The sequence below is a fragment of the Uloborus diversus genome, chromosome 4 (genome assembly GCF_026930045.1).
Source record: "Uloborus diversus isolate 005 chromosome 4, Udiv.v.3.1, whole genome shotgun sequence".
NCBI lineage: Eukaryota > Metazoa > Arthropoda > Arachnida > Araneae > Uloboridae > Uloborus > Uloborus diversus.
In genome coordinates, this window is record NC_072734.1 from 108738715 (window position 1) to 108761119 (window position 22405).

General features: G+C 32.4%; 1 protein-coding gene across 1 annotated transcript in view; it reads left to right on the forward strand.

Moving 5' to 3' along the window:
• Positions 1 to 21498, forward strand: part of LOC129220547 (protein C19orf12 homolog) — a 35080-nt gene extending 13582 nt beyond the window's left edge. Inside the window, exons 2-4 of the mRNA XM_054854978.1 lie at positions 10944 to 11030; positions 17192 to 17380; positions 20603 to 21498. Coding sequence (XP_054710953.1) covers positions 11003 to 11030; positions 17192 to 17380; positions 20603 to 20865 — 480 coding nt within the window. The 5' untranslated portion in view covers positions 10944 to 11002 and the 3' untranslated portion in view covers positions 20866 to 21498. The remainder of the gene's footprint in view (positions 1 to 10943; positions 11031 to 17191; positions 17381 to 20602) is intronic.
• Positions 21499 to 22405: the final 907 nt, after the last annotated feature.

Below are 22405 nucleotides of genomic sequence, written 5' to 3' on the forward strand. Positions count from 1 at the left end.
CGCAAAAAAAAGGAAGAAAAACAATGAAATCTATTCCCAGATGTTTAAAAGGTGTTGTTGATACTGCATGATATTCTACTAAATAATTACTTAATAAAAAGTTAGATTATTCAATAATATATAGACATTTTTTAAAGTGTACAAAGACTTTTGTGATATTAAATTTCCGGCACTTTTTGGTTTTTGATTTTTAAAAAATTAAGTTTAAATACTTTTTTAAAAAATGTCATGTAGTTTTGTTGAAAACTGATCATAGATCTTATAATTAAATACCTATACCGAAATAATAATTCCAACCAATGGATAGGCTCCTATTTCATTGAAAGTCGTAGGTGTACGAACACTTTTGGGATCCACTGTATATATATATCTTTATCTTTACTAATAATACAGCTGAATGTCCCTCTGTCTGTCAGGGTCTCTGTGACGCGCATAGCACCTAGACCATTCGGCCGATTTTCATGAAACTTGGCATGAAGTTAGTTTGTACCATGGGGGTGTGCACCTCGAAGCAATTTTTCGAAAATTCGATGTGGTTCTTTTTCCAATCCAATTTTAAGAACAAAAATATCATAAGATTGACGAGTAAATTACGAAATTATCATAACGTGGAACTGTAACATGGGCACAAGCCAATTGGCGAGAAATTTCACCATTCATTATTTGTAAATATACAGGCGAACCAAAAGACCTTTTAATTTTCTATTAAGAGCAAAGCCGTGCGGGTACCACTAGTATATATATATATGACACTTCAGTCTACTATGTTTTAACTAATTTAAATAATTTTCTGAAAGCGTTTTTATTTCAAAATGGCACGCTAACCCATAATAAAATATATTTGGTGTGTTTAGTGATGTAAAATACCCAGGGGTATTTATTTCAACAATTTATATTCAACTAAAATACTTTTCTGTATGTATTCCACTATGTATATATAAGGTCTATTCCAAAAGTAATGCAATTATTTTTTTTAAGTAATTTATTGACTAGATTTGCACAAAACACTTAAAATTCTTCAAAGTAATGTCCTTGGGCTTCCGCACATTTCTTCTATCTTCTCTGCCATGACTGGTAAGTGCCGCCTGAAAGGCATTTTTGGGGGCCTCCCCTAAAGGTCTTCGTCACAGCTGATTGGATCTCTTCTAGGGATGAAAAATGGGTTCATTTTAGTCCTGCCTTAATCCGAGGGAACAAAAAAAAGTCTTCCGGGGCAACGTAAGGACTATAGGGGGCCGGGACAGCGTTTTCACCGGGTGTTTAGCCAAGAACTCGCGGATTCGCAGCACATTATGGCAAGGTGCTTCGGCAAGAACTTGCCTCACACTTTTCTCATCGCTAAACGCAGTAGACGACATGTTCAGCTCATTTGCAACCATCTTGATGGTCAATCAAGGGTAAAAGTCCAGCAATTGAGGTACACGAGTCAAATTGTTGTCGGTTTTGCTAGTTGATGGCTGCCCAGAGCATTGTTCATCTTGAACCTCTTCTCGGCCCTCTTTAGAGGTCTTTAACCACCTCAAAACTTGTGAATAGGACAGAGAAGAGTCCCCGTAAGCCTCACAAATCATTTTGTTAGTCTCCTCGAGAGATTTTGTTGGTTAAGCAATATAGGTGAAAACTGGGAAATTTGGTTAGTAGCCAGTGGCCGGTAGACTCAATTTTATTAGTGGCCACTTTTTTCCAGTTAATAGCCACATTTTAAAATGGCAACTATAACGAAAAAAAACTATCATCACAAAACATTCAACATTTTTCTCTCTAAATCTATAACCTGCCAACTATTCATGAGCATATCCCAGAAGATATATGCAAAATGCATTTAATTTGTAACCAGGCGGAAACAGACATTAAAATCTTGCACATGTTTCTTTTTGTATGAAATTTTAAGAAAGAATGAATTTTTTTGAACATTCACGCATTATAAACTTGATTTAAATGAATCTATGGTTTCCAAAACATATAAAATTTAATTATTCATACTTATAGTACTAGAGTATTATTAACTAGTAATTGTTGAATAAGATTGATGACTGAAAATGTTCATCAGCATTACAATTTCATCATCCACTCTCCCCCCCCCCCCATTTGCAAAATTTTAGTGTATTTCAAATAAAAATTAAATTAAAACATTGTCGACGTCAATTATTAGCATGTGCTTAAAGGAAAAGTTAAAAAGAGGAAATGCAAAATTTGCTAGAATAAAAATAATATTCAAAATTTAATTGAATTAGAATTTCAGCTTTGAGTTTAATGATGAGGTACAATGTGATTATTATAATCAACTCAACATAAAAAAAATCTAAGTAATTGTTCCACCAAAACCTAAATAATAAATAGCTATTTTTAATTAATTTGTGTCACAAATAAGATTAAGACTAAGTTTCATACTCTATACATAATATTTTATATTTTATAAAAAGCATATCTATCTATATATATGTTTGTTTTTTTGACTAAAAGAACACAGTTTGTATTGATAATTTTTAGTTGACAAAAATGAAAATTAAAAAGGAGAATACGTAATAATGCTAAAAACAGGAAACTGGATGTTAATTGTTTATTTTTAGCACATTATATACAATATTATTACATAATGATAAATTTCAATTACTTATATTGAAAATGCTTTAAACAAAAACATTTTTAAATTTGATTTGTATTAAATTGATTTTACTAATGTTTTAAAAAATTACAAAATATGAAAAGTACTTGTTAATTTCTTTTAAAAGCATGATTTAGGATACAGGACAATTTAATTTTTAAAAGAAATGATTAGGTGTACTTATTTTGTAAAGTTGGGCCGTCTGCTTCTGACGGTGTCTGACCACCATAATTTCACAGCATTGGTAGGATCAAAATTATCAAGCGATACTTTTGACCTTTTGATTTGAAGTCTGTATTCAAGGGTTTTTTGACCCATCGATAATGCTCTGTCCTCTAAAGTATGGCTTACACTGCTCCAAACTCGTTCTACTTCTGCATTACTGGCAGGAATGGTCAAAATAATTTCTAAGATTTCTGATAGATAGTGCAAATTTTTAAATGCTTCTGTTTTCAACTTGACTAATAATTCACATAACGTAATTTCTGGTCTGAAATGTTCCGACATGATGTTCCTCAACTCTCTCCACTCTAGCAATGCTCTGTCAATAGGAATATTAAATAAATTTGAAAAATCACGTACTTCAATTTCTCCAAAGTCACTGGAAATTTTTGCTGGAAAATAAACTGTGTTTAAGATTCGTGCAGTTCCGAACAATTACCGATTCTTCATTAGTTTCAGAGAAACGTCTTTCGATAGATGAGGATGCTTTTAGGCACAGTTCTTTAAAGCTGTCCTCGGTCTGATGAAGCCTTTTCCCCTTTTGTCTTTTCAATTCAATGTTTTTGAACATCATTTCCGTGTCGTCAACACTAGTTAAAAATGTGAGTAAGTTCTTTTGTGTACTTGCCTTTAACTCTCCAAAGGAACCAAAGTCAACTAGACTTATTTTAAGTGTTTTGATACACTCTGTTGCATCAAAAATATTTATGTCTGCTTTTTCTAAGTATTTAGAGGTTTGAGCAAATACAGAGATGAAATCTGAAAAGCTATGAAAGAACTCTACAACTTCATATGTTGTGAGTTCACATAGCAATCCCTTTGCAGTGGCTTTAACATTACTTGTATACTTGCTGAGAGTATGTTGAGAGGTAATGTCAATTAAATGCTGAACAACAGCAGCATAATTTCTTAAAACTGCTGATGTGCAGCTTGCCAAAGAATCACTCCACCTTGTTTCGCACACTGCTTTAAAACTCAAAAGATTTAAGTTCAAGGCTTTACCAGCACGGAATAGCTCCCTAGTTAACTTGGGACTTGTTCGGTAAAAACTACTAATAGTCTTTAGAAGAGTCATAGCTTTGTTGGCAGCTACATTGCCTTTAACAGCGTCCTTTAAACACAAGTCCAATACATGGTTAAAACAATGAATATGTACAGGAGAATCCATTAATTTCACCAAACCATTGTGCTTCCCAACATTTACAGAGGCTCCATCCACTGTTAAGCAGACGAGTTTTTTTTCCCACTCCAGTATGCCAGCCTCCTGAAGACGTTTCGAAATTATGTTACACAAGCCGATAGCATCTCCATTTTCTACTTCACACAAACCTACAAAAGAATTCGTAATTTTTGCATCACTATCGACATGGCGAACAATAATGGCTTCATATTCGGTACTTTTCTTCGTGCTGCTGCCATCTGTCATAACCGCTAGATATTTTGCTTGGTTCAATGCTTTGATAACATTATTCTGTAAAGATTTAGCAACATATTGCAAAAGCACGGTAAAAGATATTCTATTGTGGTATGTGGTACCCAAATCCACACCATTTAACTTTTACATTGCACATTCAGAAGAAAATTCAACTGCAGGCCTATCTTTCATAGCAAAATAAAAAACAATTCTCATCAAGCAGGTCATCTTTTTTAGGGTATGTTCATCTATCTGAATTAATTGTTGGTAAATAGAAGGTTCTGTGGATGATTTTTCAATTACATTATTAGCTTTTTCTAAACACTTAGCATGAGCAGCACTGGAGAAATGACTGTTTACAGTCTCTTTCTTTGGACGAGGTGGTTTGAATGGCAAACAGTTCTTAACAAAATTTGTACAGAATTTAGGACCAATTGTAGGGGCCCATTGGGTACACACTTTGCACCCCATAGCCCACGGATCTGATGAATCTATCACTAAATTACGTAGTCTATCTTTAGTTGCTTCCTCATCATCTTTCACTACTTTCCATTCCTCTCGGAAATATCTTTTCCTTTCTGATGATACAGTGCCCTTGGGCTTGGAGGTGGTAGGGTGATGATAAATGCTATCAATCTGGTGTACTATTGGCTCAGAATCCAGACTAGAGTCAGTATAACCACATAAGTCAACTGAGCGGACATTATTAGCAATAGAGACAACTACTGGCTTAGAATGCAGACTAGAGTCAGTATAATTATAAAAGTCAGCTGAGCAGGCATCATTATCAATAGAGACAACTACGGGCTCAGAATCCAGACTAGGGTCAGTTTTACTATAAAAGTCAGCTGAGCGGGCATCATCATTAGCAGCAGAGGAGAGACTCTGAGAATCTAGACTACCACAAGCATCAGTGGAAAGGGCATCATTAGCATCAGATTCTGATACAGCTGGTGGCTTATTAGAAGCAGCAGTTGTCACAAGACTCCTACATTAGGACAAAAAAAAACCCTATGGTTAATAAAAAAAAGGTTTAATAATCTGTATTATGTGTGAAAATATTTTTGGGAAAAAAAAAAGACTTCAAAGCTTCAGCTGAAAATTTCTCTAAAAAGTAAACAATTAGTTCTGTTACCATTCGGGGGGACGAGAGGAGGAGTTCTTTAATGTATAAATGCTGTGTTTATATTTTGAATGCAATTTTTCTTTTTGAAAAATATTGTTGAAAGATGGTTAAACATCATTTTATTTATGGTTTATGTGCAGACTTTAAAAATTATGTGTAGAAGTAGTATGGATGATATTAGAATAAAATTATTTTTTACTTTTTAAAGCAATTTTCAACTGAAGTTTTGAAGTTGTTCTTTTTTCTTTTCAGTGGAAATATACTACTGATTATGAAACCTCACCCTATTTTATCATGCAAATGCTTCATAAAATAAATAAATAAATAAAAAAAAGTCTAAAATTATAAATCATTTGCACTAAAAGCTAATCTGTGTCAATCTGTGAGATTTATTAAAGTGCAAATTTAATCAAAACCATTCAAATACGAACAGCTTCCCAACATTATTTCAAAGATTGCTAAAAAATCAAGTTTATATTATCTTACAGCAGGGGTGCCCACAGGGGGGGGGGGGGATTATGGCGCACGTTGTGCCATCAACAATTTTGGGGGGAATTTTTTTTTTAAATTATTTTTTTTTATTTTTTATAAAAATTATTTGTTTAATGCTATAATTTTATTTATTTATTTATTATTATTTATTTTTTTTCTGTGTATTTCATTCGCGTAGCACAGAACTATTCTAATAAATAATACAATAATAATTAAAAATAAATAAATAAATAAATAATATTTTTAAAAAAATAAAACTAAATAAATAAGCAAAATATATTTAAAAAATAAATAAATAAATAAAAATATAAAAAAAGTAAATAAAAATATTTAAAAATAAACAAATAAAATAAAAAAGTGGGCTGAAAATAAAAAGGACAAGAGGGTTTAGAAATTTTTTGGAGGGGAATTTGCGCCATTGAGCTTGGGGGGGGGGGATGAGCACCCCTGTCTTACAGGAAAACATATGTGGTGTACTAAACCCAAAAACCAGAAAAAAATGAAAGGTTTTCAAATTTCCTACTGCATTTGATATGAAATTTGAAATGCAAAATTTACGTTTCACTTGCATTTCACCATGAAAACTGGTTTACAGTTGCATTTGTGCTTCAGACTCAAATTTTATCATTCCATAAATTTAGAATTTCCCGTCTCAAAAATTTTAATTTAGGCCTAGGGTAGGCTCTGATCTTTCAAACATCAAGGGATTAAAAATTATTACATTTCATAAATTAAATGTTTAAGAAATTTTGTTTAAATTTTAACTATGCATTGTTTTAAAGAAAAAATAAATTAAAATTTGCTAAATTTATCTGCAAAAAAATTAATATTTACTTCTTCATCGGCAAACATTTATTTATTTTTATGCAACTATATCACCTATGAATTTGAAACATCTTACTTACCTGCGAAATTTTGCATCAAAAAAAAAAAAACTTTTCGAAATTATTCCCAAATACAATCAATTTATGAAAAAAAAACCTCAATTGTATTTTTTTTTATTTTAAATGATTAAATTTATTATAAAACGGTTTTTACTATTAATATAGTATTTACAGCTTTTTCAGTTTCATCGATGTCACGTGAAATGCGAAATATTTTCGTTTTGCTATATTTGAGCAGCAAGCTTTAGCATGCACACCATCCACTTTCCGCTTACAATTTATCTTTTTATTTTCCAATTAGTGAGCAGTACAAAGCATATTGATTAAAAATACCAAGTTATTTTCAGTATAAATACAATTTATTTATTGTATCGCTCGGCAAATCGTATGATAATGCATCGTATGAAAAGCGACATCCGCAGATCGATCGTACGTCGATGCAACTCATCTCCGATTTTTTATATTTTAATTTTCATTGAGCACACCAAAAAGAATACTTTTACTGAGATTGATTTTAAAAAATCAAATAAAAATTAAAAAAAAAATTGGTGTGCAAAAAAATCGATATCCGGAAAAACGTGCTTACTAGCGCACGATGTTTTGCAAGAGTAAACATTCTTTTCTGTGCCGCCATTTTAAAATGCAGTTGCTTTTAAAATTTGTGCCAAACTCAAAAATAAGCATGTTTGGCAGATAAATAAATCATACGAACAGAATGGAAATCAAAACTACATAATTCACTTATTTATAGCGTATGAGAATCGTCCTTTTCTGCGATCGAAATTTTCAATTTTCGTAAAGCGCCATCGCTTATCGAAAAAACGATTTTCGTTTTTTTTCCTCAAACAAATTGTTCCTTGCTGCTTTTTATTTCGGAACAAAAATAATATTTTGCATTTCTTTTTGAAACATTTTTTTTTAAGAAACGATCTCAGTAATGTAAAATAACTCTACTCTGCAAAACATAAAATGCGTACCAAGTCTAAATTCCAACAAACAAGAAATAAATAAATAAATCTAACGCAAAAAAATTGATCACTTACCTTTTCACAAAAAATGATGTAATTTTAGGCGACTCATCTTCAATTTTGCGCTTTCCACCGCGTGATCGCTGAGCAGCCATCGCAAGGCAGGGGGCACGTGTCAGAGTTCAAAGCATAGGCGGATTTAGGACTGAGTTCCTGGGGGGGCAGGATTTTTTTTTTTTTTTTTTTGGAGCAACATTTTAAATTGCCCTCCCCCTCCCATGTTTTTGTCTGTTTTCTGTGATGCGTAAGGCCATTCTTTACTTTTTTTATGTGTCGCTCTTATTACTGTGTGTAATCATGCTGTCCTTTTTAAATTGACCTTAAAAGAGAGGGGGCTGGTATTAAGAGAGTGACGCAGTGCTCCCTTTTAAGTGGGATATAGAATATCTCCAGTTTCAGGGGGGCCCGGGGGTTACTCCCCCGGAGGAAATTATCTAAAATGGATATAAAATTCTGCATTTTGAAGTTTTATAAGGGTTTATTGGAAATAATAGGCAAATAATTTTTTTTTAAGTTTTACGCTTTAAAAGTGCTTTGTGATGCAAGTTAATACTTTAAAAGAAATGGTGCACAGATTTAGAGAATAGGTATCAAGAGAGTAACATACTACCCATTTGAACAATTCTTAATTATACACTTGATAAGAAAAAAAATGAAGCACACTTTGCTTAAGAGTTTCAAAGACATGTCTAATTATTTTCAAGGTTTGGTTGGTTAGATTGGGTTTTTGGCTCAAAAGCCCTTGTAGGCTATAGTGTGCCAATTCTTTTCAGGGATTTTAGAACCTATCAATAATTTGCACTTTCCAGTCTGAAATTGAGTAGCAGATTATACAGTTGTACAGTATTGTTCAAACTTTGTAAGAAACGGTTATTTTAAGTTCAAAAGAAAAAATAAACTTTAATTTCCTATTCAAAAAAGGAAAAATCATGATTTTTTTTGTTATAAGATTTTGGAAGATAAGTTGTTACTATATAAACTCCTCCCAAAACTGGGGGGCATTGTCCCCTTTGCCGACCCCCCCCCCCCATAAATCCACCCATGCTCTTCTAAACTATTCAAAAACGAAAAAAAAAATTTTTTTAAAGTTTTTGGAAGCTGTGTTGTTACTACACAAAGTCCTCCCAAAACTGGGGGAGCATTGCCCCCCTCTGACCCCCCATAAATCCGCCCATGGTTCAAAGTGCAGAGTGCTAATGAGTAATGACGGTTCACACTTGCAGCTAAATTTCTCCCTGTTGCGGTGGGGAAAAGAAGTGGGGAAACGAAATGCTTCTTTGGAGAAGCAAGGAAGCTTTGAACAGGGGGGAAAAGTGATTATACATTGGAAATCCTAGTAGAGATTGACTCGGCAGGGATGGCGACCGATAACAATATTTTTAATCGCCACTTTTACAACTTTAATCGCCACGTGGCGAGTGGCGACGGCTAATTTTCACCTATATTAAGCAACAAAACCTAATCGCGTACCATTTCTCTCATGACACGGTCGATGAGCAGAGGTTAACATTAACTTACGTCCGGCTACTTCCACAGCTTGGAGAACGTTGAGACTGGTTTTCAGGAAAACCTTAGGGACCCCTCACCTAAACCAAGTAGTTCTATTATACTCGGTACAATAAAAGTGGCCTGGAAAAAACCATTTCATTACTTTTGGAATACACATTGCATACTTGCCAACTCTACTGTTTTTAACAGGAGACTCCTGATTTTTGCTTCCACCTCCTGATTTTCCGTTTTTTATTTTTTTCTCCCCTTTTTGCAGTTTTTTACATCAATAATTGAAGTTTTAATTTCTTCTCAATAGACGCCCTTTTCTTGCCTACCAATGTCAGGGAATAATAATTTTTCCAATTAGGAACCCATTTAATCAAAATTGAAAGCTTTCCATATTGCATGTTCAACGAAGCACATGCTTTGCAGAAAATTTCAGCAGATTTCAATCTTTTTGCATCTTGAAAATATGTCAATTATTTTGAAAGTTTGAAGTTATTTTAACATGTACTACCCTATACCTAGTACTTATTTTATATTTTATTCTCTCTACATATTGATTTTTTTATTTTTTTTTTTTGGATTTTAGTAATTAATTTTTTTGGCTACTTTTTTGGAAGAGACTGGGGAATGTAAAAAACGTTAAGCAAATTCACTCCTTGTTATTTGTTTTTTCCTTTGCAGTATGTTTTTCTTGCTGCTACCAATTAATTTACATCTACAAAAAATCCCCATTTCACTTTAAATTCATGTTATTTAAAAGCATAATTTAATAGTTCTGTTGTGAAGATATGTTGCTAGTGAATCACCTATATACCTCTAGTGTATTCTCCTGTTTTTATTTTCTTCGGAGGTTGGCAAGTATACATTGTAAAATCAACCATATACAAAACAATAAATTTTTGCCCAAAAATTGTATTTTGATCACATATTTAAAGAATTATTATGTGAAACAACTTAGCAATCTAATATGACATTCACATAAAATGTGTTGGATATGCCTAATCAATGTTGATAGTCAAATTTCAGATATAAAAAGCTATTCTACAAAAAAGTAAAAAGCTTAACTAGTTACAAAAAAAAAAAAAAACATTGAAAAGGAAGATGTTTTGGTTCACAATATGTTTCTTTCATAATTTCATCAAGTCTTTCATTAAAAGATATTATAAACTGTGTAATACATATGTATGTATCAGTTTTACCAGTTTTTTCATATTTAGATTTTTTTTTTAAATTTCCCATTCATATTTTGCATTTTTTTGTAAAATACCCAGTTTTGGGTATTTACCCAGGCCTTGGGTAAATACCCTGGTAAATGCCCAAAAAATAGTTACCTACCCACTGGGTACATCACCAGGTGTGTTATATGAAGTATTATCAGGGGGGTATAACCATGTGGGGTATATAAAAATAATGTAAGCTACAGTTGAAAATAGAAACTCTCATAGATAAAATTTTCATTTTTTGCATTTACTCTTATTTCACTAAATATCTTTCCTCGTCTTTTCATTATTGATCAGTAATTTAAAATAAAATATGTATTGGAAATACACACTAAAATGTTTTGGGAGGAAAACTCTTAAAATATTTTAAGTTCATTACATAATGTTATTTTGCTTTGTATTCTTCAAATGTGGATACTATTTTACCATCGATAATATTATATATACATTTTCAGTGTAACATGGGTTGTGTTTTACAATTTATTGATGATCTTGAAAGCAACTGAAACTACAGATGTTTGGAAGAAGAGTTGAACTCCCTGGTAAGTTTTTATCGACTACTTATCATGAATTTATTTCATCTTGATTCATTGTGTTATTTTTAATTTTAATGGTTGGTTATAACTTAGTATTTCTTAACATAATGCAAGGGTGTTCACCTTGGGGGGGGGGGGGGGCTCATGGCGCACACTGAGCCCTTGAAGGTCTCCCTTTTTATGGAACGGGTTTTATTTGGGGGGGGGGGGGTTACCCTTGCCCTTAGAGAGGGGTGCCCCTGCATAATGGGGTGTCCCTTTTCAGGTAATTTTATTGATTAATTTTCAATATAAGTACTAGATGAAAACTTAAAAGTATTCTTTTTGAAAATTTTAGCAAGTTAGTAAAATTATCAATCTCATGACATGAGGATTATTTCCACTATAGTGCCTAGAAAGAATAGTGTGCCGACCGGCGCTTTTTCCCTGCGATTCTTGAAGATAAATTTTAGGAAAACCGCTAGAGGGCAGTGCGGTTAGGGAGGACGCTAGATTTCGTGGTGTTTACATTAGTTTCGCAATTATCTTTTTCACCATATTTCGTGAATATTTCATAAAACAGCGTTTAAGGCTTTTAATGGAGGCATCAAAGTTGAACATTTGAAGAAATAAAGCTTCATCTTGTTTCGTACCAGGGTGCAAAAGTGGGTACAGAACATGCAAGGAAAAAGTTTCGCTTTTTAAAGCTCCAGCAGATGAAGAAAAACTAAAGAAGTGGAACTCTTTAATTCCCAGGTAAGATAAAGTTTTAAATAAATATTGCTCAGTTTATGTTCTGCATTTCAAAAAACATTTTATTGAAATGCATTTTAAGCATACTATAAATGGTGCGGAAGTTTTTGTGCCTCGGGAAAAACCTTTTTTAAAAGATGAGGCAATTCCGACAATTTCCCCAAATCTGCCAATGTACTTAACTAAAAAATTACCAAAGAAAAGGTCCATCAGGAAATATGCAGTTAAGAAAAATAATCTCCCTGTTTGAAAAAAAATAAAACTTGATCTTTCTCCGCAGATGAAACTGAAATAACCATGTACAAATCTATTATAAATGAAATTATTCATATCAATTTGCTTAACAAATATTGGGTTTGTATGAAATTCAAAAAATCTCCAAATGTTGTAGTTTTTGTATGTAATGAAAATAATGTGGAAAATAATATCGATGATAAAAAGATCATTATTGAAGTAGGAGACAATTTACAAATCAATGTTAGGGGTAGGGAGATTCAGAAGCTGTGCTTCCTTTTAAAAGAACATTTTAAAGCTATCATAAGCAATGCTAGACAAAGGAGAGGGATGAGGAGGTTCTCCATTTGTTTTTAGTTTTTAGGGATACATTTCTTTCGCTATTTTACATATGAGATAACAGGTAAAAATAAATAAATACTTTTTTTTGACAGTGATAACAGTGATTTGACAGATTCAAAAACTACTTCTATTTCGATAATTATCGACAACAAAACTGTTTGCTGACAGGTTCTAAAGCATATTATAAAAATAAGCAAATTAGCAGTTTGTCGTTGATAAGTATTACCGAAAATTCAACAAATAATCAAGCCAGCTGTTTGCCAATTGCAGTTATTTGCAAAATGGTATGCAGTTTATAGGTATGTGATTGAAGTAAGTGGTCCTATTAATTTTTTTAATGTAAGGAAAGTCCTTGAAAATTAAAGAAAAAATAGGTCAGTCGGTACGTTTTCAAGCAACCTTGGCTCAGATTGGGAAGCCCTGCTAATTTTAATTAGCTTCAAGAATTTAGAAGCAGTTTTATTTCAAATAAAAGACATGCAGTTATTAAATGCTTATAGTCTACTATTTTCATTGAAGATGAATTAGGATTAGGGAATTTTGTATGGCTTCGAAAAATAAATGAACACCCGTGTAACAAATAGAACTTATTAGAGAATTTGTCTTTTGCTCTGAAAAAAGTTCAATCCGAAAAACAGGGCTTTTAAACTGCAAAATTAGCATGCAATTGCTGATTTAAAATGAGTCTGATTGAGGAGCATAGCGCCATCTGGATTTTCCTCACATTTCACCTCACCTTTTATCTTTCGATCGGCACAATACTCTTTCTAGGCACTATATTTCTACTGCAGTGAAGAATCATATTCGAACCGAGAAGTGTTGTACATTGACTTACCATGAAAGCATTCTTTTGTACATTTACCCAGGGTTCAATATCGGTCAATATTTATAAAAAAAAAATTCTCAAAAATTGTTACCCTGTATTAATTCTTGTTGCTTACTGAAAATCTTATGCTGATGCATTTAACACTAATGACATAGCTGTTTATGAAAAGTTTTTAACTCATGAAGTTTTTGCCGATTCCTATCAAGCTTTTAAATGCAGTTCTTATGATCCAGATATAAAAAGAGGAGTTACTTCGTGAAAATATGATTAAAAGGAATCAATCCATTTAAATAATGAAAGTAAAAAGTTTCGGCCATTTTTTAAAATCTCCTTTTTGAGCATGTTCCCATTTAGAAACATTGCCACCTTACATGAAGTTTTTCACTTGGACATTCAATGGATTACGTTTTACGCTCTTGTCTATAATTTTGTATTTTTTCAAAAATAATTGATACTATTGGTCACATTCAAATGGATTTCAAATGGTAAATAGTTTAATGAATAAAAACTAAAGAATATTTATTTATTTAGTTTCAGGTGGGGTAAAATGGGTCAATTTTTGCCTATTTTCAACATTTTAGGTTATATAGCAAAAAAAAAGGCTCATTTTTTCTGATTTCTTAAAATTGAAATGTGACATTATATATTGAATTAGAATTTTATTTTCAGTTGATTCTTGTTGTGTTTTAGATTATAAAAGTTATAAATTGCTCTCTTTCACGCATGCACAGTAAAAAATTAAATTACTTTAAATGTCCATATTTTATCAAATTTTCAACATTTTAGTTTCAAATTTTATTATTATACCTACTTCTCTTGTATGCTGTCAAGTTTTCTGGAAGTTTGGTTAGCTTTGATGGGAAAACTTGCCTTATTATGAGCCTAAAACCTTCAAATAAAATTAGTAGTTTTGTAAGAAATGCTTATATCTTAGTGAATATCAGTGATATTTTCTCGAAAGTATGCAAGATAATTGTGCATAGTAAGTTAACTAATTTCTAAAATTTACAGCTTATTTTCAGCTATTTAGGAAGAATGATAATCAAAAAACATTTTTGTTTTCCTCAATTTGTTACTTATCCCCAATAGGCAAGGGTGGTGTAACTTTTATTGGAAAATGACAGCTGGAGCATACCTTTTATGTGAAAAAAGTTACAAAGCAGTTGGTCTGTTATTTCTCCAAAAAGCAGTAAAAATGAATTTTTGAAAGTGTACCAATACTTTTGGTCATATAGTGTAGGTGCAAGTTATATTTGTAAGAAAGAAAGCAATGTTTTCACTTTCTTTTTAACGGAGCAAATTCAGGACGCTTTTTCTAATTGAAAGTCTTTCAAACGTGTTTCCAATGTGGGAACAAATCCAATGTAGGAATTTGCAGTGTGGTGGCTGCATGATCTGCAGCATTTCATGTGCAGTTCAAAGTATAACTCCAAACTTGGAGGTGAAAAATTTTTTTTTCAAATATAAGAGCATTCTTAAAACGTTATTTCACATGTTTAAAACATTTTTTCCCCAAAACTTATGGCGGACCCCTGTTTTGGGGTGTGCGGTCTGTGATCTGCGGACCACAATTTGGGAAGCCGTGCTGTATGGGATTCGTCAGCAATAAATGCAATTACTCTAACCATTTTCGGTAAAACCTTTCAAAATAATTACTCGAACGATGAAAGACGGAAAGATAAATTGTTTCCTTCAAATTAAAGCTGAGATTGAGTTTTAAATGATGCTTAGAAACTTTTGAAAAACGTGTTTGCGGCGGAACTTAACGCTTTGTGCTACAGTTTTTGTCTGCTAAGAGCCATCTTGCTGCCATCTTGGGCAGAAGTCCTGAGAAACAAATTCTAGCTATTTAACACTAAGTGTTAAAGTCTTCGTCTGCTATGAAAAGCGAGTCTCCTTGTTTTTAGTAAAATCTCCAAAACAATTACGCAAACCATGAAATACTAAAAATAGTAAAGTGTTTTCTCCAATTTGAGGCCCAGATTCTGTTTTCATCGATGTTTAGGAATTAAAATCTTTTACCTCAAAAATTATATGTTTTTAGCATCCAAAGATTTTCCTTGCCCTTCTTCCAGCTGACTGCAGACTGTTTTAGCACAGGCATCGGTACGGGGTGGCGTGGTTGCTCGGAGAGTTAGGCGATAAACAATATTAGAGGTGCAGAGTTATTTTACACTACTATTTGGTGTCTTTTTTGTTTATTAAGTTAAACATTTTAAACTGCAGAAGAAACCGTTTCACTCGCGAAAGATTTTTAAAGCAACTGTAAATATCTAATTTAATGCTTTAGCGAATAGTTTTAAATTCCAAAAAAACTTTTAATATGTTTTTTTGAAAAGGTGTGTACTCAATTTAATCCAGAAAAAACATCACATGGGGGGGGGGGGCTTGATTATTTTTTTTTCGGATGTACTCCCTTTGAATTCTTAGCACGGGCATCCCCGTGTGGGTACTGCTTATTAATAAAAAAGGAAAAATACTTTTTCTTTAAACAACCAAGTATATTTTTGTTATCTTTGGTTTTTATCTTCATATGCGAAACATTATTATAAATACATTTTTTTATGTTCCCCTTTGGGAGCGTTGGCATTTAAAAGGTTAATTCAGGAAAGAAGTGCTATTCCTGTGAAATCCATTGGCTTGAATGAAGGCTTTCGTTGTTTGCCACTTGGTTTGCGTTCCGTTATTGCTTTATGAGTTGACTAATTAGGTGTGTGCACAAAAGCTGACTGTTTGCTATGCAGTTCTGTGAAACAACACAGCTTTCAACCAAAAGATGAATTAAAGATCTCTGATGTTATAAAATTATAGTTGATCATGAAAACTATAAAATCCCAAAGACTTTTTAACAAGTTGCAAAATCTTACTAATTGAGATTCTCCAAAAACATTTAATATGTTTTCTTAAAATGATAGAAATAACCGAACTTGAGTCTCAAAGACTTTTTTCGGTTAATTTTACATGGCAAGAAAGCAATTAAAACAATGTTAATGAATAACTAAATTACTAAATAAATAAGATGAGTTGAGTTACGGTAGCATATAATAAAACACCTGAAAGCTTTCTAAGTTATTGAAAGATTTTCATGATGCAAAAGGATTGAAATATCAAACAAGACCAGGGGTGGACGTGTTTCAATGTTGGCATGTATCCAAAACATTCTTTTATACCTGAAATTGCAGTGCATGAAGATCGATTGGGAATAATAAAGAAATGGGAAACCCAACATGCTAGAAAAACTAGAATCTTTTCAGATTTATTAGAAATATAAGATCCCCATGAAACCTGAAAAACTAAAACAAGGAGTAAAACTTTAATAAAAACAAACAAACATAAGAAAGCTTGAATTCTGGCAAAAGACTGAAAAATCTCATCCCTGTAGGGTGCTTCAGGGCATAAAGCAGGTGCATGCAGTCAAAGATGATTTTCTGCAAAAACTGGTAGAATTTCTGCAAATATCTCAATTTTGCAGAAAATCTGCATATTTTTAAGTTTGAAGTAAATCCAAAGTTCTGCAAATGACGTATCAAATTTGACATTTTGTGCGAGCTTTCCGCATGAATTAGCGTAATTTGCGAGAATTTTAGATTTTCTTCTAATTTTAAGTAATCTGCAGAAATTGTGCACAACTTCTGCAAAATTGAATCTTGAGTTGGAAGATATTTGTAGAAAATCTGCAAAAACTGTGTCTTAAGTTTTCCTCTCACATTTGAAGGGCTTTTTTTGGGGGAGAAGATTTTGGGGATTTGAAGGTGTTCTGCAGCTCAGGCATCTGTTCTGCAAGGTACGTCGTAAATTCAGGAGTGTTTTGCTTTGGGGCATTGAAGTTTTACATTTTTAAAAAGTTATTGCACTTGTTATAAAGTTGCTGCTGAAAGCTAATTTAATAAGTAATTTATAGATTTACTTTTTTCTTTCCCAATGGCATTGAAGTTTTACATTTTTAAAAAGTTATTGCACTTGTTATAAAGTTGCTGCTGAAAGCTAATTTAATAAGTAATTTATAGATTTACTTTTTTCTTTCCCAATGTAGGTTCTTTTATAACAGTTTTGAATAGGGCGATGCCGGTGAACACTTCTGAAATTATTGATCTGCTATGTACTGTAGCAGAAGAAGAAAGATTGAAAGTTACCTTGAGTGAATCTCTAAAAGGTGGACTCCTGACTGGTGGAGCGGCAGTAGTAGGTGGATTAGCTCTTGGTCCTATAGGATTAGCAATTGGTAATGCAGTTTTTTATTTAATACTCTTCTGGGGCAGCTTGAAATCAAATCTTTGGGAAAGGGAGTTCTTAAAAGGGGGCGGTATAAACTGTTTTTTCCCGAAAAAAAAAATTTAAAGCACAGATTATCCATATATCGAATATGATGGTAGGGGCCTAATTTTTTGCAACTGTCTTGTTTTTGAGATTATTGGTCATGCAAATATAGCATATATGTTATATTTCAATGGGACAAAACTCAATTCATTATTTTTTAAAAGTAAATGTTTGGAATAATACTTCTTTTCATTGCTTATGAAATTAATCAGAAATGTTTATGCCCTTTTAGGCGCCTTATTGCTGGTTGATTTGGTGCTTTTTGTTAACACTTTTAGAAAAGTTTTGTACAAAAAACTCTATATTCTTCAGCAGGACGTCCCATAAAATGGTAGTCTGTATCTGCCCCTAATAAATAAAATGTTTCCAATTTTTTCTGGAAAACAAGTTCATTCCTTGTTCTAGTCTCAGTTTAACGAATGAAACTCCGAGTTTTACTGAATGATAAATTTTAAGCATGCACACTAGGGTGGAACGAAAAAAACAAAGTTTTTATTTTCGAATCGTAATAGTGCGGAAAAGTTGCGATTGGTGAAGACTTACAAAACAAAACAAAGATTTTTAAAATCGGATAATATCTTCCGATCCCGCAACGAGCCTGAATATTTGAAAAAATGGAAAATTTCGTGTTTTCTTAGTGAGTTTTCAAAAATTTTGTTTTATGTTTCTTTTTAAAGCTCTAAGATGGAAAAGTTACGATTGGTGAAACCTTCAGAAATTTAAAAAAAAAATTGAAATCGAATAATACCTTCTGATCCAGAACCAAGCCTAAAAAATCGAAAAAGTTGAGAATTTCAGGATTTTTTAACATTTTTGGATCAATGTACTTTTTCAGGCTACAGAACGGAGAAGTTACGTTTAGTGAAGACTTCAAAGTGAAAAAAAAAATATCTTTTTGAAATAAAACAATATCTTCCGATTGCGCAACGAACCTACATGTTTGAAAAAATGTAAACTTTAAGCCCTTTTTTCAGCCTTTTTTTTCTTTTAGTGTAACGATCCTCATAAGTTCGGTATGAAATACTAATGGAAGAACGTTTGTTTATAAAACAAATGTGATATTTCAGTACTTGAGCCTGCCTGTAAATTGTCCACATGGCCCTTTAATCCCGCGATACTTATATTTGTTTATGCCGCTTAGTACAGTGTATGCATCTAATACGCCCCATTAGCGAAATAAAGAACCGCAAAAATTTCACAGACGATGCCATTCATGGTTACTGAACAATTCAAATCTGTCGATACTTACCTGACAATCTAAAATAAGTTGTTTGCCCTGTCATTGAAAGAAACTCTTTCTTTGCGCATCCCGAAAACTTATTAATGGCAATGGTGTTTAATGAAAGGGGACACATAAGAGAACTAGCATTTAAAAACGTCTTAAAAGCCAGAGAATCTGTTTCTAAAGGCAAAAGCATTAGAAACTTTGTCATTCCATCTCTAAATTTCGAAGCAGAAGGTTACACAGAGATTATTAATTGGAACACGACAAAGCTATCTTCTCCACCTTTTCTTCGAAAAGTTCCTAACAAAGACATTGAAAATTTTATTGTAACAGGCACTATACCCGACTGGGATATAAAACTATTCCTCTGCCATACGCAAGCTGTCGAAAGATGTGTGAAGCTAATGACGGAAGCTTCACTCAAAGTGTGTGGATTTAAATCAAAAGATGGCTACATAAGAGCAACATTGAAATCCAGATCAATTATGCCCGAATTTTCCAAAAAATCTGATTATAAATTAGCTTCAACAACTAACACTTAAAACAATAAGACTTGTATACTGGATTGTAAATTTGGTAAATATATTATAACTTTCTATTATTTGAAAATGTTTCATTGTTGTAAAGAATGGTAGTTTTGCTTGTTTCGAATATACCTTAAAAGTCAAGAAATAAATTAATGTTTATGTGTAATATAGGGTTTTTTTAAAGGCTTTTCCCTGTAACACCGGGGAAAGAAACAACAAGAACAATTTTATTTTTAATCACTAAGAAAAAATGAAATTCTCAATATTTTTACTTTTCATGCTCGTTCCTGGATCAGAAGGTATTATTTGATTTCAATATGTTTTTTTAAATTTCTGAAGGCTTCACCATCGTAACTTTTCCGTCTTAGAGTATTAAAAAGAAACGTTGGAGCAACATTTTAAAAAAATCTCTAAGAACACATGAAATTTTCCATTTTTTTTTCAAATTTTTAGGCTCGTTGCGGGATCGGAAGATATTTAAAAATTTTTGTTTTGTTTTGTAAGTCTTCACCAATCGTAACTTTTCTGCACTATTACAATTCGAAAATAAAAACTTTGTTTTTTTCGTTCCACCCTAGTAAACAACTTGTTTTAGATTCTCAGGTAAATATCGACAGGTTTGAATTGTTCTGTAAACATGAATGGCACCGTCTGTGAAATTTTTGCGGTTCTTTATTTCGCTAATGGGGCGTATTAGATGCATACACTGTACTAAGCGGCATAAACAAATATGAGTATCGCGGGATTAAAGGGCCATGTGGACAATTTACAGGCAGGCTCTAGTACTAAAATATCACATTTGTTTTATAAACAAACGTTCTTCTGTTAGTATTTTATACCGAACTTATGAAGATCGTTAAACTAAAAGAAAAAAAAAAGCTGAAAAAAGGGCTTAAAGTTTACATTTTTTCAAACGTGTAGGTTCGTTGCGCGATCGGAAGATATTGTTTTATTTCAAAAAGATTTTTTTTTTCACTTTGAAGTCTTCACTAAACGTAACTTCTCCGTTCTGTAGCCTGAAAAAGTACATTGATCCAAAAATGTTAAAAATTCGGAAAAATCCTGAAATTCTCAACTTTTTCGATTTTTTAGGCTTGGTTCTGGATCTGAAGGTATTATTCGATTTCAATTTTTTTTATTTCTGAAAGTAACTGAGGAAACATGATAAGAGAAATTTTCCCACAGGCATCGCCGGATCTTTCGCAACTTTTCCGCGATTCGAAAATAAAAACTTCGTTTTTTTCGTTCCACCCTAATGCACACATACCTGAATCTAATTATAGGAGATGTTAGGCATCAGCAATATTTTCTGTACAAGAATTTTATGTGAAAAAATGCAATTTATTGCATGTTTACTTGTTTTGTTTTTAAATAGGTGGTACTTTGGGTGGATGTGCAGCTGCTGTACTTGCCCGCAACAAATTTTTACCTGCTGCTCATGTTATTGCTACATTGCAGCCTGAAAAACGAGACAGGCTTGTGCAAAAAGTTAAGATTATTATGGATGGAATTGATGTGACAGATGTTGCTTATTTTGCTGCAATGATATCTGGTAATGCTGCATTGAGGAACAAAGTAGTATTTGCCTTAATTGATTACCTAAGGACTGAAATGTGTATGGCCATTGTTGATCATTGACGAGGAACTGATAACTTTTGTCTGTATTTTAGAACAAAGTGTGATCCAAAGATTTTTCACAATGAAAGCAGATAATAAGTAATTTGACTTACAGGAAGCAAGCATTCTTACTTTAGCATTCAGTTTTCCTCTCTTCCCTGAAATAATGCTTGCTTCTGATGCATTTGCTGGTCTATTTCTTGTCTGCTGACAGGGACTACTGACAAATAATTGAAAACATCTATGCAATATACTTGACGGATTTTTCCCCCCAACTCCCCTGCAATTTTTGATAAAAGAAAGAAAATGAAATGTACAATATATGTTTATGAGTGGATATGTGCTATTTTTTTAAAATATATATTATGATATTAAGAGTTATTTGTTGTGAATGAGATTTTTGTTAATTGTTCGTTTTGGCGATTACAAGTTTTAATTGTTGCTTTTACATTGAATGAAATCATTAAGCTCTAGATTCTGCGAAAAGCTTTACCTACTTTAATTTATGGCTATAAATTGAAAAAAAAAAAAATGCACAATAGTGCACCAGTATTCATTTCTTAAGTATTTAGTTGGAATAAAACTAAAACACAAACTTGAAAAAAAAAATTTGATTTTTTTTTTTTGGTTGTTTCTTTCTTTCTTTTTTGCAAATTTTGCCCCATGTGTAAGTTGCCCTCCAGCTTTAAACCATTTTTACAGTAAATTTCTCCAATTATACGTGAGCTCATACAGTATTTATAAAAAAAAAATGATTATCTTTTTTAGAAATTTCGGAAAAAATGTAATTTCTCATGAAGGGGCAAAATACTGGATAAAATGGTTCTGCCCTATTCTGACTATCCAAAAAAGAATACAAGCTTGAGTTTTTTGTAAGTTATATCACAAGGTATTTTAACTATACCGTAAAATCCTGAAAGTAACCCCCCTATCGATTATAGCCCCCCCCTTTTTTTGTGGAAAGTGAAATTATTTTAAAATCCTGAATATCCCCCCCCCCTTTTTCACCTGAAAAAAAATCTGATCATCTTCATTTTCCACTCCCTCTAAAAAAAAGGATAACATTTTCTGCTTTACTTGAAAAGCAATTACAGAGGTTTAGTTCTCCCCCCCCCTTCGCCCCCATGTGCAGGTTTTCTTTTCTAAAAAAAAAAGAAAGAAAGAAAACAGAATGATTTGAACAAAAAAGAAAAAAATGGTCTCCACGGTTTATTCCTTCCAAAATGTTTAGACTCCTTTTGATGCAAGGGCGCCTGTTTTTTTTTTTTTTTTTGTTGACAGTATTACAGCAGAAATTTATTTGACTGTACTGCTTTTTATTTATTTTAGAAGGAGCGTTTTTGTTCTGACTTGTGAAAATGAACAATCTTCAACACGACGCCATTTTGAAAACGTGGCGCCATTTTGGAAATGCGTTGCTTAAAAAGTAGCGCGAAACTTAAAAATAACCTTTTTTAAAGGCAGAATAAAATAATTGAACGAGTTAATGATCATCAGAAATGTATATTTCACAAAATCAAATAAGAGATTTGTCTCTGTTTGCGTTCGCGAACTTTGCAAA